The 17679-nt window shown below is 33.8% G+C and overlaps 4 protein-coding genes across 6 annotated transcripts; 2 read left to right on the top strand and 2 right to left on the bottom strand.

Moving 5' to 3' along the window:
• Nucleotides 1-231: 231 nt before the first annotated feature.
• Nucleotides 232-5474, bottom strand: LOC125583616. Its single transcript, XM_048750873.1, has 2 exons — nt 4423-5474; nt 232-2552 (listed from the first exon to the last, which is right to left on the bottom strand). Exon 2 carries the CDS (start codon nt 1931-1933, stop codon nt 953-955), a length of 981 nt encoding a protein of 326 aa, XP_048606830.1. The 5' UTR covers nt 1934-2552; nt 4423-5474; the 3' UTR covers nt 232-952.
• LOC125583187 (glutathione S-transferase T3-like) lies at nt 3153-4334 on the bottom strand. The gene is made up of 2 exons (XM_048749804.1): nt 4318-4334; nt 3153-3930 (listed from the first exon to the last, which is right to left on the bottom strand). The coding sequence occupies exons 1-2, from the start codon at nt 4332-4334 to the stop codon at nt 3153-3155; spliced, it is 795 nt and encodes a 264-aa protein (XP_048605761.1).
• Nucleotides 5475-5708: 234 nt separating the features above from the next.
• On the top strand, nt 5709-8524 carry LOC106389582 (cyclin-T1-3). 3 transcript variants are annotated; one of them, XM_013829881.3, is made up of 7 exons: nt 5709-5843; nt 6135-6432; nt 7099-7180; nt 7279-7413; nt 7510-7685; nt 7773-7918; nt 7996-8524. In XM_013829881.3, exons 2-7 carry the CDS (start codon nt 6197-6199, stop codon nt 8181-8183), a joined length of 963 nt encoding a protein of 320 aa, XP_013685335.1. In that variant the 5' UTR covers nt 5709-5843; nt 6135-6196; the 3' UTR covers nt 8184-8524. The 3 variants fall into 3 exon arrangements, with proteins under 3 accessions (XP_013685335.1, XP_022555630.1, XP_022555629.1); XM_022699909.2 differs by lacking the exon at nt 5709-5843 and having other exon boundaries at nt 6189-6939; XM_022699908.2 differs by lacking the exon at nt 5709-5843 and having other exon boundaries at nt 6192-6432; nt 6557-7180.
• Nucleotides 8525-9231: 707 nt separating this feature from the next.
• On the top strand, nt 9232-10721 carry LOC106389581 (splicing factor U2af small subunit A). The gene is made up of 2 exons (XM_048750882.1): nt 9232-9464; nt 9632-10721. Exon 2 carries the CDS (start codon nt 9640-9642, stop codon nt 10495-10497), a length of 858 nt encoding a protein of 285 aa, XP_048606839.1. The 5' UTR covers nt 9232-9464; nt 9632-9639; the 3' UTR covers nt 10498-10721.
• The last annotated feature ends 6958 nt before the right edge of the window (nt 10722-17679 follow it).

Here is a 17679-nt window from a genome sequence, read left to right on the forward strand (position 1 = left end):
TCAAGTGATCTAAGTTTGTCTTTGTTCACTGGAATAATTATTATCTTGTTTGTAGAATATGAAACCATATAAGTAAAAGAGTTTAAAATTCATATATAAAAGAGTTTAAGAAAAAACCATGTTGGTGATATTTCTGGGGGTTAAGAGTGATAATCAAGAAGATTTGATTAGTTTTGAATTAAAAAATAAAATAGCATAACAATTTATGGACAAAGATAATATATTGTTAACATTGTCAATATACAATTTCATCTTATTATATTAACATAAAATTATAGATGTATCATTATTATTTTATTTTTAACAAATAATTTTATTTTTACAAAAATAAAAATAAACATTCTATATTGGAAGAAAATATTTTGTAAAATCCTTAGAGCATGATTATCCATGAAATTCAAGTGGGGTTCCTAATGATTATTTAATTAATTAAATGTATTTAAGTCGGTTTAAGGATTATAGTTAAGAAATCGTTTGATTTTGTGCCTCCAATGGTAGTTTCTTAATTAAGGGTTCTTAAAAAAAATTATAAATTTTTTTTTTAAAGATAAAATTTATTTATTAAATAAAACATATTGAAAGATAACATTTTTAACATAGATTTTAAAATAAAAACATAAAAACAAAGAGTAGTAAAATAAAATAATTTGAAAGAAGCATCCGAGCTCAGTTGTTGTCTGCATCACGTCCAAATTTACGCCATATATGTTCAACCAAATCCGCTTTTAGTTGTTGATGCATTTGTCTATCACAAATTCTAGTTCGAGCACCCATCATATTGGCGATATTTGTAGGCATATCTTGAGAAAAATCGAGATCGACATGTGAACTTCCGGTGTCTTCTCCTTGTAGGAACTCTGAAACATCAAATTGAGTGTATCCATCTCGTTCGTCTTCCACTATCATATTATGGAGTATGATACATGCTCTCATAATCTTCCCGATTTTGACTTTATCCCAAAAAAGTACCGGATTTTTGACAATGGAAAAGCGAGCTTGCAAGACTCCAAAAACCCGCTCTACATCTTTTCGGACAGCTTCTTGACGTTGAGCAAATAAAACTGCTTTCGGTCCTTGTGGTACTGGAATAGATTGGATAAAAGTCACCCATTTCGGATAAATACCATCGGTGAGATAGTAAGCCATATGATACTCTCTTCCTTTGACAGAGTAAGTGACTTGCGGAGCTTGACCCTTTTATTATGTCATCAAAAACAGGTGAGCGGTCAAGAACATTGATATCATTTAAGGTACCTAGAGGACCAAAAAACGCATGCCATATCCAGAGATCATAAGAAGCAACGGCCTCTAAAACGATTGTTGGTTTACCCGAACCACGCGAATATTGCTCTTTCCAAGCGGTGGGACAATTCTTCCACTCCCAATGCATACAATCGATGCTTCCTATCATCCCGGGAAATCCACGATGCTCTCTAATATCAAGTAGACGTTGAAGATCAGCCGGTGTTGGTCTTCTTAGGTACTCATCACCGAATAAATTGATTATTCCTTCCACAAATGTTTCCACACATGCCCGGGTTGTAGTTTCCCCGAGGCGGAGGTATTCGTCGACCGCATCAGCCGCAGTACCATAAACCAAGACACGAATGGCTGCTGTACACTTTTGGAGGGCAGAGAGACCAAGCCTTCCAAGACCATCTTTCTTTTGGCGAAAGAATTGAACTTCGTTGGAGAGTCGCTCGACAATGTGCATGAACAATGGTTTGTTCATTCTAAAACGTCGTCGAAATAAATTTTCAGGATACGTCGGAGTTTCACTGAAATAATCATTCCATAAACGTATATGACCGGCTTCTCGATTTCTTTCGATATAAACTCGTTTTTTTTCTTTCTTTTCTCTCATCTTCTTGACCACCGTATTGAATAGCCAAATCCTCAAATGTTTGATCAAAATATTGATCAAAATCCTCATCAAGTGATCCCTCAAATGTGTTTTGAGAAGAAGATGCCATGTGTAGCAATTGTTTAAAATTATCAAAAAAAAAGAGTAAGAAAGAGTGAACAAAAAATTGAATAAAAGTGCTTCACGTTTTTGTATAGAAACAAGAGTGCTTGGTCGTTGGAGGACTTGTGAATAAACGTTGGAGTTGTGAAGTAACGAGAGAGAGAAGGAAAGTTGTATAGAAACGTTGGAGGAGTTGTGAAGCAATGAGAGAGTGCTTGGTCGTGTTTATATAGAAATCTTAACAATAATACTTCAATGGTCCGTGATTGAATAATACACAAGTATACAAAAGTGATTGAATTATGAGACAGTGCTTGCTCGTGACTTGAATAAAAAATTTATATCCAATAATAGACAAGCAAAGAAGAGTCTGTGATTGAATAATACACAAGCAAACAAAAGATTGTGACTGATAATACACTAGCATACAAAGAGGTCTATTCATGACACTTGAATAATACAAAAGGACAAGTCCGTGACTCATCTGAAACACACAAGAATACAAAGAGGTCGTACCCGATGACAATGACACTTCTTCACTAGGCTATCTTCAGGGGACAAGAACGGTATCATACCAGGGGACAACCTGTATCACACCAGTGGCAACAAAGCAATCATCAGTTAAAAGAATTTTAACTCCATTATATATATGAACATTTTTAAAAGGACAAGAACTGCATTAACTCCAACACATAACATTTTCAACATAAAACCAGAGTGAATTCAACATAACAACAACTACATAAACTCCATTAATATAGAACATGCTTCTTAAACTACTAAAACAGAACAAGCCAAAAGCAAACCGAACAAGATCCTTCTTCTTAAACAACTAAAACAAAACAAGAAACACATCAAGCCACACATAAACATAACAAGAACATTCTTCTTAAACTACTAAAACAGAACATGAAACATAAATATGAAACAAAGATACTCAAGCAGACCCATCTTAATTATCCAACATTTCTGTAATTAGCTTGTCTTTTAAGGCTTCTTCTACTTCCGAAAGTGCCTCTTTTTTTGCAAGGAGTCTTTCAAGCAGATTCATCTTGGCCAGACTCTCTTTCACTGCCACACGTAACACATCAAGCCACACATAAACAGAACAAGAACATTCTTCTTAAACTACTAAAACAGAACAGGAAACATAAATATGAAACAAAGACACTCAAGCAGACCCATCTTAATTATCCAACATTTCTGTAATTAGCTTGTCCTTTAAGGCTTCTTCTACTTCCGAAAGTGCCTTTTTTTTTGCAAGGAGTCTTTCAAGCAGATTCATCTTGGTCAGTCTCTCTTTCACTGCCAAGTCCTTCTCTTTGATTGACCACATTCTCTGAAACTCATCGACACCCTTTCCATCCACTATAGGTCTCCTACCACTTGCTTTTTTCGCTGCCTTAACACCAAGTGGCCGTTTGGTTGGTTCATCTTCTACATTGATAGTGGCTTGAGAGCTTGCTGATTGTGCACCATCATCACACCTCCTCTTCTTAAAGCTTCCATCTTTCTTATTGGTAGCCAGTTCGCACCATTTCTGGTCATGGCGCAGCTCCTCCCATGCATGGTGAAGGTTGGATTTCATCTTGTGATCGTTGTAGAAGATCTCGTGTGCCAGTTTAACAACATCACTGTCATTCTGGCCACTTGTTTTCTGTCTTGTTGCAGCCTCAAAGGATCCACAAAACTTGGAGACAAGATCATTAATCTTCTGCCACCTTTGCTTACACTGAATTGCCTCGTGCTTTTCACTGCTTTCAACCGATGGACTAGCTGCATAGTAAGCTGTTATTCGCTTCCAGAAAGCACCAGCCTTTTGCTCATTGCCAACCACAGGATCCTTGCTCGTGTTTAACCGTGCGCTAATGAGCAGTTTATCCTTTGTGGGAGTCCACTTCTTTCTTTCTTTGCGCTCTATAGCTATGTCTTCAGCGGGGCTTGAAGTTGCAGTACATTGAGTACTAAACCCATTAGGAGTTGTGAACAACTCTCATAAAGAAGGGGTTCAGGAAGGACATGTTCTTGTTGACTGCTCAAAAGGTCAACAAAATTGGAGTTCTGATGACAATATGGATTCGTAGAATCCATATTCTAAAATGTGAGAGAAGCGAGAAAGAAGAAGTTATGTGGAGAAGAGAAAAGATTTAGAAGATGAAAAGAAAAGAGTTAGAAGATGAAAAAAAATCATAACAACAACCCGGTTTAATAGAGGAGAAGAGACATGCTTTAGACAAATACAAAGATGAGTTGGGTTAAGATGAGTTGACATGAATCTAACACATTTATTATCCAACAAACACAGTCCTAATGTTAATCTACAAGCATTCATCACACGCGTATTGACTAACCATAACTCTAAAAGCATTTATTAACTACCTCTATCAACTACTATCCACCCTAAAGCAATAAAGAAAAAGCAAGACTTGAAGAAGATTAAAGTTTTGCAAACTAACCTCAAAGAGAGACGAAGGTAGTGGTTGCTTGTCGAAGAACTTGATGTGTTTTTCCCTCTGCCACAGCGACCTCAACCACAAATACAAGAGTTGCAAAAGAAGCAAGACATTAAAAGGAATTAATTAACAGAATGAAGATTATATGTACAAGATTAAATAACAGAATTAATAAACAGAATGAAGATTATAAGTATCACAAGGAGCAAAGCATAATCAATCAACAACAATCGAACTTCACTAACTCTTAAACTCAAAAACAGCAATCGAACTTCAAGTATCACAAGGAGCAAAGCATAATCAATCAACAACAATCGAACTTCACTAACTCTTAAACTCAAACAACAATCGAACTTCAAGTATCACCAGGAGCAAATCTTAATCAATCAACAACTATGACTTCAAACTCTACCGCAACATTCCAATCAAATTCAGACCACTCTCTAATCAACCAATCTTTAAGATAGCAACACTACTTTTCTTCCGACCAATCAAACAACAATTCGGAAACTAATCAACTGAAGAGAGAGAGAGCAAACGAAGAAAACCGTGAGGTGGTTAGAGAAGACGCACCCGAGTTTCAGAAGAAGGATGTTCAGAGGGGAAGTACCCTGACGGTGCAAGAGCGACTAGAAGTCGAAACAATTGGGGAGAGAGGAGGGAATAATCCGAAAGAGAGGCTTCTCTCGGGGGAAGAGTGGTCTCGTGAAAGAGAGGCTTCTCTTGGGGAAAGAGTGGTCTCGAGAAAGAGAGGAAGTATCTGATTAACTCGCCGGAGGTATCTGATTAACTCGCCGCCGGAAGAGAGGTCTCGCAATCGTAGAAGACGAGAGGAGCTGAGACGCCGACAGACAGAGAAAACAAGAAGAAAAGAAGTAAAGAAAGAGAGAAAAAGAAAAATAAGAAAGAAAAAAAAAATAGAAAAATTCTGATGTGCTGACACGTGTCCTAGTAACCCCTCTTTAAATCGATCACCAAAGTATCATATTAAGGATCGGTTACTCTCTTTTCAATTAGTTTCTTTTTATTTAAATCAGTCATTTTCTCCAAAATCCTACTTAATGATCCCGGATAATCCTGCTCTTAGAAAACATACATTATCAAAAAAAAAAATATATATATATATATATATATATATCCAAGTAACTTTTAAAATTCTCAAATTCTTTACAAATCAATCCTCCCTAAAAGAATCATAAATCCAAGCCCATATCCATTATCCACCATATTTAAAAATCTGGCCCATATGCTTTGGAAACGAACGATATTTTGTATATTTTTACTCTTTTTAGGTATGAAATCGCTTCCCCGCATCATTAAGATATTTTTCTGGAATTAAGGTGAACAGCAAAAAAGCAACAGGAGAAAAATTCAAGTTTCGAAAAAAAAAGTTGTTTCCTCACCAAACAAACACACAAACGTTGGTTAGTGAAAATCTCAAATCTATCTACCCCGATTTCGTTTATCAAATCGATTTATGTTTTCCTTTGATTTCCATCTCTTGAATCAATTCCATATTTATTTTTGTGATTTATTCGAATCTGTTTGAATGTTTTATCTGAACATATGTTGTTGTTGTTGTTGCTGCTGCTGCTGTGATATATGGCTTCAAACCATATTCGAAAGCTGGGATCAGATTTTCTTTTGTCGTATTATGTTCCAAACCTGTTCAACACAATACTTTTCTTGTTAACGATGGTACTTGCTATTTGCAGATATTCCTTAAAAGATCGTTAAGAGCTTTGTCAATTAAAAGATTGAAGCTTTTTTGGTTATAATGGGAGAGGAGCAGCATTCGAGAAAGCGATCTCGACAGCATTTTGAAGCAGAGGAGACCAGACACATATCTTTGCTAAAGTCTCCTCGATGCGAAACGGCAAAGTGGTATTTCAGCAAGGAAGAGATTGAGCGCTTCTCTCCATCTAGGAAAGACGGGATTGATCTGGCCAAGGAGTCGTTTTTGCGCTCTTCCTATTGCACCTTCCTTCAAAGACTCGGCATGAAGCTTCATGTGTAAGCTGGCAGTAGTATTCTTTGTTATTTTAGGACGTTTGTGCTTGTTCTCTGGTTCTTTTTGCTGAATGGAATTATACTTTTGCTTCTTCTGATATGCTATTTCTTGGTACTTGTTTTCTAGCTAAAGAGGGTGCTGTTATGCATGACAATGGCTTGCCTAACTGTTGAGTTTTGTCCTAGGGCCACTGTGGGAGGTGGTCTGGAGGTTCTCCACCTATAAGTTTGTCTCGTGAATGGATAATTATGTAATACTAGTCAAAAATTTTGGTGTCATAAATTGGATCACTTCTCTTCAGCAAATAGGAGGGCCTTGCTTCTGTCATGAACTTGCTTTGGGAGCTGTTTGACCTGTTTTTAGACATGCCCTTCTGATTTATATGTCTGTGTTAATTTGTATTTCTCTGCTGGGTTTTCAAAACCTATCAGCTGTTCCTACCTGTTGTTAGTTTTCTGACCAAGTGCACGTGTCTCTCCGGCCTACTATTTTTGAATCATCCATCATAGGTACTGGTGTATTTTCATTGTTATCAAATCCTGGTTTCACGGTGTGAGCTATGTGTAGCTTTTAGTAGCTGAAGATAAATTGTAATAATGAACTTGCTGGTGATATGGTTTTTTTTTGGGTGCTATTGAAGGGTTTTGTGACAATCTCATTTGCTTCAGGTCCCAAGTTATAATAGGGTGTGCTATGGTGATGTGTCACCGGTTTTACATGCGCCAATCTCATGCAAAAAATAACTGGCAGGTAAAGAATATTCTTGTATTCATTTGGTTCATCAGTTGCATTCAATAATCTGTAACAGAGAAAATTGAAATTCTAATTCTCACTTGGTGATTTTGCAGACGATAGCAACTTCTAGTCTCTTCCTCGCTTGCAAAGCTGAAGATGAGCCGTGTCAACTCTCCAGCGTTGTTGTTGCGTCTTATGAAATCATTTATGAGTGGGATCCTTCTGCCTCAATTAGAATCCATCAAACTGTAAGTATATTTATACATCCATCTATCCATCCATTGGTAATATTAATATCTTACTTTGCATTTTTACTAATTTATTACTCGTTACTCTGTCTGTAGGAATATTACCATGAATTTAAAGAATTTATTTTGGCCGGGGAGAGGCTTCTGCTGGACACAAGTGCTTTCCAGCTTCTAGACGTCGAGCTTCCGTACAAACCTCTGGCTGCAGCTTTGAATAGCGTGAACGCTTGGCCTGACCTTGCAACAGCTTCATGGAATTTTGTGCACGATTGGTAAAGACCCCTTTGTTAATAATAGTATCTCCCCTTTTGTTGCCACATTGAGTTTGAATGATCTTGTAATGCATTGTTTGTGTGCAGGCTTCGAACGACACTGTGCTTGCAGTACAAACCTCATGTTATTGCAACTGCCACTGTGCACCTAGCTTCCACGTTTCAGAATGGTAAAGTAGGCAGCAGGAGAGATTGGTGGTTAGATTTTGGAGTGACAACCAAGCTGTTAAAAGGTTTGTCGTTCAAACACTTCTTAACATGTGCTGTTACATAGATTTAGCGGTTGATTAATGATGTTTAATGGTGACAGAGGTGATCCAGGAGATGTGCATGCTGATAGAAGCGGACAGAAGGAGGACTATGCCTCCGCCTCCGCCTCCAAGAAGAGAGGTAGCTTGGGCAATACCTGCACCCTTAAAGCCTCCGGTCCATATGTCTAGAGGCTATCCGTTTCACAGCTACCCTTTGCAGTCCTATAGACAGCCTGGAATTTGGTGAGAGCCAATTGTTCAGCAGCTTGAAGATGTAATCTCTCTCTCTTGTAGTCTTGAGTTTGGTCGATAGACAAAGGAAGATTCTGTGGAGAGAGGCAGTGTAAGGTTACATAGCAGTCGGAGTGAGGTTTTTATGTGGCTAAGTTAAGCCTTCTCAGGTGTGACTATCTTTCACCAGAGTGAATCTCTCTCAAGATTCTTCTTGTTTGTTCTGTTACATAGAGATTATGTAGAGTTGTTGGTTATTACAAGTGTCCACACGCTTGTTACAACACTAGCAAAACCTTTATGTTATTGTACATCTGGAATCTATATTTTGGGTTAATTCAAATTGTTTTCGACTTATTTTCTCGTTGCAAGTAGTTTCATTTGATGTAGTGCCATTAGCCTGTGTCTAACCCCCTTAAGTAATATACATGTACTGAAAACAAAACTTATGATCAGTTAATAAAAATTAGTCTTTTTTGGTCAGCAATAAAAATTCGTCTTTAAATAATAGAAATTAGCTTGTTGGAAAACTAATAATCCTGGACTGTGATGTTTTATATAAATAGACTTAATTTATAAAAAAAAATATATTAAATAACACTAAAATTTGTTTAATCGATAAATTTATTATAAATATAATCTAACTGGTTAAGATATTAAATCTATTTATATTAAGAGTTGAATGACATAATATCTGATAGTTTAAATATTTTTATAAAGTATCATTTATTATAATGTATTAATTATTATTTTATATTATAAATGAGATTATATACAAATGATTTTAAGCTCTGATAAAAATTTTAACCAAATTATATTCAGTTCAATTCAAGATCAAAAAAATTATTATATTTATTGATTATCTATTGTATTTATTGATAGTCGTTTTACCAATAGCTTTTAAGCGCATGATTATCACAGGGAAATAGCATAAGTTTTCATTAAAAAAATAAAAATAAAATAAAAGTATAATATATTGGCTGGCAAACAATTTTAGGAAAAAAATTCTGGAGATCTTTGTTTAACCAAACTGCATTGTTCCCCTATTTCCTTTTTGCGAGGTAAAACTTAACATCCTAGAAAGAAAAAAGAAAAGTAAAAGTGCGGTGAAAACATATCGGAAAAGTTAAAAGGCAAAAACCCGATTCTTATATTTTTGTTCAATTAATTACTACAATTATAAATAACCTCAATCAATCTCTGTTTCTCCCTTAGCTCGCGAACAAAGCAAACCCTAGATCATCATCGGCAATTCTTCCACTGACGGCGGCGGATCTCTCAATCTCCGTAACACTCTGTAAGCTTTCTTTCCCCCATTATTCGATATAGCCGCCGTCTCTGTGGTTTATTAGCTCCTTTGCCGGATTTAGTTCCTCAACCTCTTCTTTAGAATGGATACTAATCTTTTCAATCTAAGCGTGTGAGATTTATTTTGTGTAGCCTGTTTGATTATTGTTTGATTAGGGTGTGCAATGGCCGAGCATTTAGCTTCAATCTACGGCACCGAGAAGGACAGAGTGAACTGCCCTTTCTACAACAAGATGGGCGCGTGCCGTCACGGTGACCGCTGCTCTCGAATCCACAACCGCCCCGCCATCTCCCCTACCCTCCTCCTCGCCAACATGTACCAGAGACCCGACATGATCACCCCCGGAGTCGACGCTCAGGGCCAGCCTCTCGACCCGCGCAAGATCCAAGAGCATTTCGAGGATTTCTTCGAGGATCTATTCGAGGAGCTCGGGAAGTTTGGAGAGATTGAGAGTCTCAACATTTGTGACAATCTCGCTGACCACATGATTGGTAACGTGTATGTTCAGTTTAAGGAGGAGGACCAGGCTGCTGCTGCGTTGCGGGCTTTGCAAGGTAGGTCTTACTTGGGCCGGCCCATTATCGGGGAGTTCTCTCCTGTGACGGATTTTAGGGAGGCGACGTGTAGGCAGTATGAGGAGGAGAACTGCAGCCGTGGTGGGTATTGTAACTTTATGCACGTGAAGCTTGTTTCGAGGGAGATGAGGAGGAAGCTCTTTGGGAGGAGGTCTCACCGAAGAGGAAGCAGGAGTAGGAGTATAAGTCCCAGGGGGAGGAGAGAGTTTGGCCGGCGTGGTGGTGATCGTGATCCTCCTCGCAGGGAGTTTAATCACCGGGACAGGGATGGGGAGTTTTACCGGCATGGAAGTGGGAAGAGGTCGGAGAGAGGAGGCAGGGACAGGGACGGTTCAAGGAGGAGAGAGAGAAGCCCTGGTGGTGGGAGAGAAGGAAGCGAGGAGAGGAGGGCGAGGATTGAGCAGTGGAACAGAGAACGTGAGGAGAAGGAAGAGGGAGGAGCATAAGCATAACTCGAATTGTAGCTGCTGCAATGTGGTTGGTTCTGCTGTCTGCTTTTCTCTGCGTTTGCTGAATCATTTGGTTGTTCTAATTTGGTAACTTGAAATGAGTCCTTTAAATTATAAAAAAATGTTGGGGTTGGTTTCTTGTAGTCCCCTTGTTAGTGATCCTCTTCGCCAATGTCCTTTTCAGAACTTTGTGAAAAGAGTTTAGTTTTCTCCTTTCTTCATCAACTCTTAATTCGTGGGCCTGAGTAACGAGTATATGTGGATTGATCATATGCCTCAGCAAGGCCAGCCCATGTCTTTGGGTCTAAAGCAAAAACAACTTTTGAATCAATTTAAACACAATTGCTAAAAAAGGCAATGCAATTACAAGATTATGATTCAAACCGAGCAGTTTTAAGATGCAAGTGTTGGACTAAACCACAGCAATCTCCTTATAGTTAATGTTCTTAATAAAAGATTGAGATAGTTAGATACCTAAACACTAGCTTGACGTGTGTCTCAATTCTATATGTTTGTTTAGATGCAGCGTGTCTGTATAGCGTTTGCATTTGATTGATATGGTGGATTATGTCTGCCATATGGTTATTGATTCTACTGATAATAATAAAATTGTTTATTTTCTTCGTACCTCATCAAATGTTTTATAAATTTGTGAAAAAATGTTATTATAAATAACCAGGATTTTTTTTTTGTTTTCAATTAATCTTCTTATATAATGAAACCACGATTAATCAACAATATTTCATTAATTCTTCACTCAAATATCGCCCCGGTCACCTCTAACCCGGTCTGCCCCTCCGAGCAGCCACCACACCATCGCCCATCGACGGTGTCATTTACTTCACAGGATACGTATTACTTTTCAAGTATCAAACAAAACAAACAAAACAAACAAAAAGTCGTTTATTCTTAGCTTTTATTGACTGGATACTCATAACATATATTTTTTTTTGGTCTAGCACATAACATAACATATATATTGTCGACTTAACTTTTTTTAATCACATGAATAATCAATTATGTAGATAAGCAGACATATTGATTGACCACGTGGAGAAAGTCTTTGCCGTCTTCGTTATATAATAGTAATACACCCATACAAAGCTTTATCAACTTTTCAAGAGTTTTTTTACACCATATACAAACAAATATCGGAAATAGGATTTTTCCCGCTGCTCTATGATTAAAGGTTGCATCAAGACAATGGTCGACTTAAAACCAAATCTCGGTTACTAACTAACATTAAAGAAGAGAGCATCTTCAAGATCACGAGTTCGAGTGCCATAAGCTACTTTTAATTTTAAATGCTTTCTTATCTAAAACATGACTACCCTGCCAGCGCGGATATGAATTTTCGGTTTATGGTTATTTATTTAACTAAACGATGTATTTGTAATATTTGATATATTATATTCACCAAGTAAATAATTTTTTTGGCATCTTAAACCATCTATTTATGATGAATATTCGATATCATATACAAAATTGAACAAATAGACGTAATTAGAGAATTGTAGAAGATATATAAAAACAATGGTTATTAATATAAAATATGAGGAAATATTATATCATGACTTAGTATGGCATAAAAGATTATAAATAAGTTATACATGTTTAAAAAAAATAAAATGATTTTTAAACTTCTATGAAAAATTTAACATATAAAAAAGGGTGATGAATTAGTCATCAAACTGTAAATAATTTCATACTTTTGTTAATAATAAATTATTTATAGTCTTTGTTTTTCGTCAAGATAATTATTAAATGTCCATAACATCTATATTATTAAAAGAGAATTACTCATTTGAAAATGTTCTTACTTCATTAATTAAACTCCCTATTTTTTTGCTTGTCTTTTTCAGTTGCATTTATGAAATATCCTCAAACGAATAAAACTGGCTAATTTATTACTTGTGTTTTCAGTTACATTAATGAAATATGCTTAAATGAATTTAAACTTCTTATTTTATTGTTTGTCTTTTTCAGTTACTTTAATGAAATATCCTTAAATAAATTTGGACTTAATGTCATTTAATCAACAAAAAAACTCATGAGTTATCCTTACGTGCATAATTTTAATAATGGAGATTTTAAAAAAACGTGCATCATTAAAATGTTACCTAAAACATACATCACTAATATATAACATGCATCAATAAAACTAGAATTTGACTAACACAATTGTACGGATATTATTTTCAGTTGATTAAATAAAAAAATATTTATTTATTCAAAAAATATTTAAAAACGGCTATGTTTTTAAAAATTATATGGTATTATTTGCTCATAACTTATTTTTCATTTGCTAAATTGTTAGAAATAAAATTTTAACATAATATAACTCAGTTGTCATTTGCTAAATTTATGGTTTTTATTTATATTTTTTATTATTTAATTATAATATTTTCATTTTATATTTGAAAGAGAAATGAATTTTCTTTCAAACAATATTTTTGTAAATGTATTTTTTAAAAAATAATCAATTTAAATTGTTATTATCATTGAATATAATTATTTTTGACATAATTTGAGTTTTCGTTTACATCAAAACTTATCATATTTAGGATAATTTTAATTTAAAATGTAATTTTCTTATTTTTCAAACAAATTCTAAAAATATTTTTTAAATATTTTATTATAATTTTTTAAAAAATATTGAGTTGCATTTCAAATAAAAAGGTAAAGATATTAAAAATATTCTAATTAAAATATGTAAAATTTAATATAGTTTTAAAGAAATGGTCAAAAAAAAATTACACATAAAAAAAATCATGATTTTTGTTAACTGGACGGATCATTATTTATATGATATTGCAAACGAAAGAAAAATTTATGTTTTTACAATTATCTAATTAACTATGTATACTCATTTTTCTATATTTTTTTATATGATATCACACATTCGTAAAAAAATAGATAGTTTAAGATGCAAAAAAAAAATATTTACTTAATGAATATAATATGAATGAATTTTACAAATACATCATTTAATAAAATAAATAATTAAAAACTAAAAATTCATATCCGCGCTGGCGCGCGGATCAGGATCTAGTTAATATGTTAAAATGTCATATTATGAAAGCCCATGTTGTAACAATTTTTTTCGGGAAGTGTAACAAAAAAAAATTACCTTTAACTCTTCGTTTTGTTTAAGTTCTGTGTCGGTAAAAGATTAAAAAAAATCTATCTATCTTTTTCAATGTTCAATTTAAAGCTTATTATTAGGGGTGTTCAATCCGGATATCGGTTCGGTTTAGGTTCGGTTTTTTTCGGTTTTCGGTATTTTGGTTAGTAAAATATAACTACCATTCTAAATCCATATTTACTTCGGTTCGGTTTATATACCGTCGGTTTTCGGTTTATTCGGTTTTATACCAAAAAACATAATTATTTAGTTTGAGATCATATAAAATGAATTTTAGAATCATATTGTCAACACAGTCATTTATTAAAAATATTTTACATGTTCAAATAAATGAACAAAAACGTAAAAATGCTTCTACCATCAAATAAAATCATCAAATCTATAATTAAAATCAGAGCCTGAAATTTTGAAAATAAAAATATGAAACAAAACAGAAACATGAAAGAAAAGTTTTTCCACTCTTCCATATTTAGTGTTCATTAAAGTCATGCTTTTTCGATTGAACACGAAACTCTGTTTGTTTATAGATAAAAAAAAAGTTTTGAAAATTTTCCATTAATTATTTTCCATCAAATTTATCATCTTCATATTAATTTAGTGAATAATAAAATAAAGCAAAAAGATAAAAATAACTTATATAACAAATAGATTTTCATGTATTGTTATAAAATAGATACATATTTACATGTTTCTACTTTTAATCGGTTTTGTTCGGTTTATTCGGTTTAATCGGTTATATACCAAACCATATCCAAATCCTACGGTTTTTATAAAATTATATCCATTCGGTTTATATGGTATATACCAAAACCAAACCATATTGTCTATTTCGGTTCGGTTCGGTACGGTTCGGTTTTACCATATTGAACAGCCCTACTTATTATGCAAAAATCATACGCAAATATAGGCAATTGGTTGGAATATCTATATCTTTATATTCTTATAAATTTTAAATTTATTATTTCCTCTTATGCAAGCAATTCAATTATCGAAGTAATAGATCAATTGGTTGGAATCAAATCTATTCTTATAATTAGTGTAATTATGGTTACAGTTTCTATATTTAATAGGTACATTAAAGATACGATTTTGAAAATATTCTGTTTTGATTAATAGAATATATTGGATTTTGAGTTTGTATTTATTGATTTGTTTTTTTATAAAGCTTAGAAAATCAGTGAGATTATTGGTTGGTTGATACATCCTATAAAGAAAACGAAAACTATAGGTGGTTTGACTATTGTACATCGATCGATGCATGATGTAAGTTGACTATATAAAACTTGAGCATGATCATTTCAAACTAAAGTATAGGTAGGTTATATGCATTTGTTATATTGTAGTTAATATATTTTAAATATTACATAAGTCAAGTGATTCACGTTTTCGTAAAAATAAAATTCAAGTTCATTATTGGGCCGTACTCGTCCGTAATAAGCTACGTTAAATATGATGTATTTTTAGGTTCATTTAATCACATTAAATTTAAATTTCATTAAGGAAAACTCATTAATTTAACTGGAAAAGACAAGCATTAAAATATGTAGGTTCATTTAATGACATTAAATTTAAATTTGATTAAGAAAAACTCATTAATTTAACTGAAAAAGACAAGCATTAAAATATGTCTTTATAGATTATTAAATTATAATAAGACGAGAAATTTTTTTGGTTACAAGCCCCAAAAATAAATAAAATAAAATTAATAATAGATGATGAACTACTGAACACCGTTATAGTCACATAACATTCCATGATTAGCTTAAATACAACACATGCGCGTGTCTGCTTGAGTTTCTCTATAGCATAAAGCGAAAATTATAATGAAACTGAAATTAAATGAATGATATTTTGTAGTTGTAAAGAACTTAAAAAATATTACACAAATATTTTAAAATATTAAAAAAATATGATGAAGAGAAGGGATGGGGAAAGTATGTTGGACTGAGATGCCCTAAAATTGAGAAAGCATATATTCCCCTGCTCTAAAGCCTTTGTCCTCTTCTTAGACAACTTTAAGATAAATAAACATGCTTTAACATACTTTTTAAGAACCCTCCTTTTAAGGACTTTGTTCTTTGCTTTTTCTATTTGACCCCAAAAAAAGAGAGGTTATCTTTTATTTTATTTTTTCCTTTCTAACATAATAATGCATATGATTAAGCAACGACAACCATCTTTAATTTCCGTTGAAATCTATTAATCATGAACCCTCGTCGTCACTGCATAGCCTTGTATTATGTATTTATATAGATAACTCTTATTCATGAAATCGTTATTTTAGCATTAGTTGCTTTCCTTAAAAAATGTAGATACAAAATCCGCGTTTGCAAGTCCAGTTGAATGGATTTAAGTTGGCGTTAAGTTTTGGTTGAATAACTCGGATATGATTAGTCGGTATGAAAAAAAATATTTGCTTCTATTGATGATTTTTGGAGAGTACAATGTGATGTGAAACTGTATAGAGAAGTAATAATATATTAGGGTTTTCGCAAGCAAGAAGAAGCCCCTAGCTCGCTGGTCCTCACTCTTTGTATTGTGTTCTCTAGCCATATTACAATAATGATTTGATTATATCTACATATATTTATCATATATATAGGCTCACCAGATCTTTAGTTCTGAAAATCATTTACAAACTTTTTTTTGTTTAAATTACAGACCCTTAATCCATATTAACTGAATGAAATTAACATTCATATCCAAGAAACTCTTAGTATATCTATCAATTATATATCAACATATTGATATGCAAGATAAGGGGAAATAAGTAGTTAAATTGTAAGAAGTGTGATGATAGAGTTAATGGTATTATCACCATCAAACTGTCTGATCCATCTATGAAAAAAATATCTTTACGAAGTGTTGACCAGTTTGTGACTAATTAAAACGAGTAGTATTTCTGAAGTGATGTGTTATGATGTTGATGATGGAGCCCTGATTGGTAACTGATGTAAAACAAATTTAGCTCCTACACCTAATACTTTTTATATTGATACATATATTTCTTACAAAACTTTTGAAAAGGTACACAATACAATAGATTAACGCATGATAGCTTTTCAAGATCTACGGTCAAGTTGGATAATGGATGGAGGGAGCCCATCATTTCTTCATCTTCTAGAACATATTCGTGAATGCTAGTTTTATACTCATCCTGGTGGAGTGTATAATCTACATATGTATACACTTGTATATCATGTATGTATATATATATATATCCTTGAATATATAATATATATGAATATTAGCTAGAAATGTTAACGAGTGATCAAATGAATAAGATCAAAATATGTGATTTGTATACAAGAGGTTAGTATTAGCATATCTATCAATTCATCATCTATATATACAGACAGTTTCCGCAGAGTATGCGTAGTAGTCAGTGAAAAAAAAAAAACAAATCAGGTTTATATGATCGTCTTTTTAACATCAAACTGTTTGTTCAGAATATTCAGTATTCCTTATATTGTGTTTGTGTTTGGAAATCATTAGAAATTGATGGCTGAGAATAAAATAAATATTCACTATGGAAGGGATAGTCGAGATCATTCAGGATACTAGTATGGTGTCTTCTGAGGATCATATGATGTTCAAGTTAGAATGAAGGTCTTAACTAGAGCTTGAGATGAGAGACTACTATAGGTGTGTTCGAGATAAGAAAAAAAAAGAAAAGAAAAAAGCTTAAGACTAGAGACTACTATAGGTGTGTTCGTTTAGCATTGTTTATATGTTCTATTGAGTTATGATATATTGCATATTTCCATTATCTTATCCATTCATCCATGTGCATTTTGATCATATAGACTAGGATTTAGTCATGTTTAGGTTACATTTTGCATACATGAGTCTCTATCAGGTGTTGGAGTGCCACATGGAGTTCTTGGGGCTATTTGGATGCATTTGGAGCTCAAAGGAGGTGATATATGTGATCATTGGACGAGCAGAGCAGGGGAGCGAGGTTCCGCAGCGACGTCATGAGGTCGCTCCAAAGCACCTCTCAGAGCGACCTAGCTGGAGCGACCCCGTGAAGT

The sequence above is a fragment of the Brassica napus genome, chromosome C3 (assembly GCF_020379485.1).
Source record: "Brassica napus cultivar Da-Ae chromosome C3, Da-Ae, whole genome shotgun sequence".
Classification (NCBI taxonomy): domain Eukaryota; kingdom Viridiplantae; phylum Streptophyta; class Magnoliopsida; order Brassicales; family Brassicaceae; genus Brassica; species Brassica napus.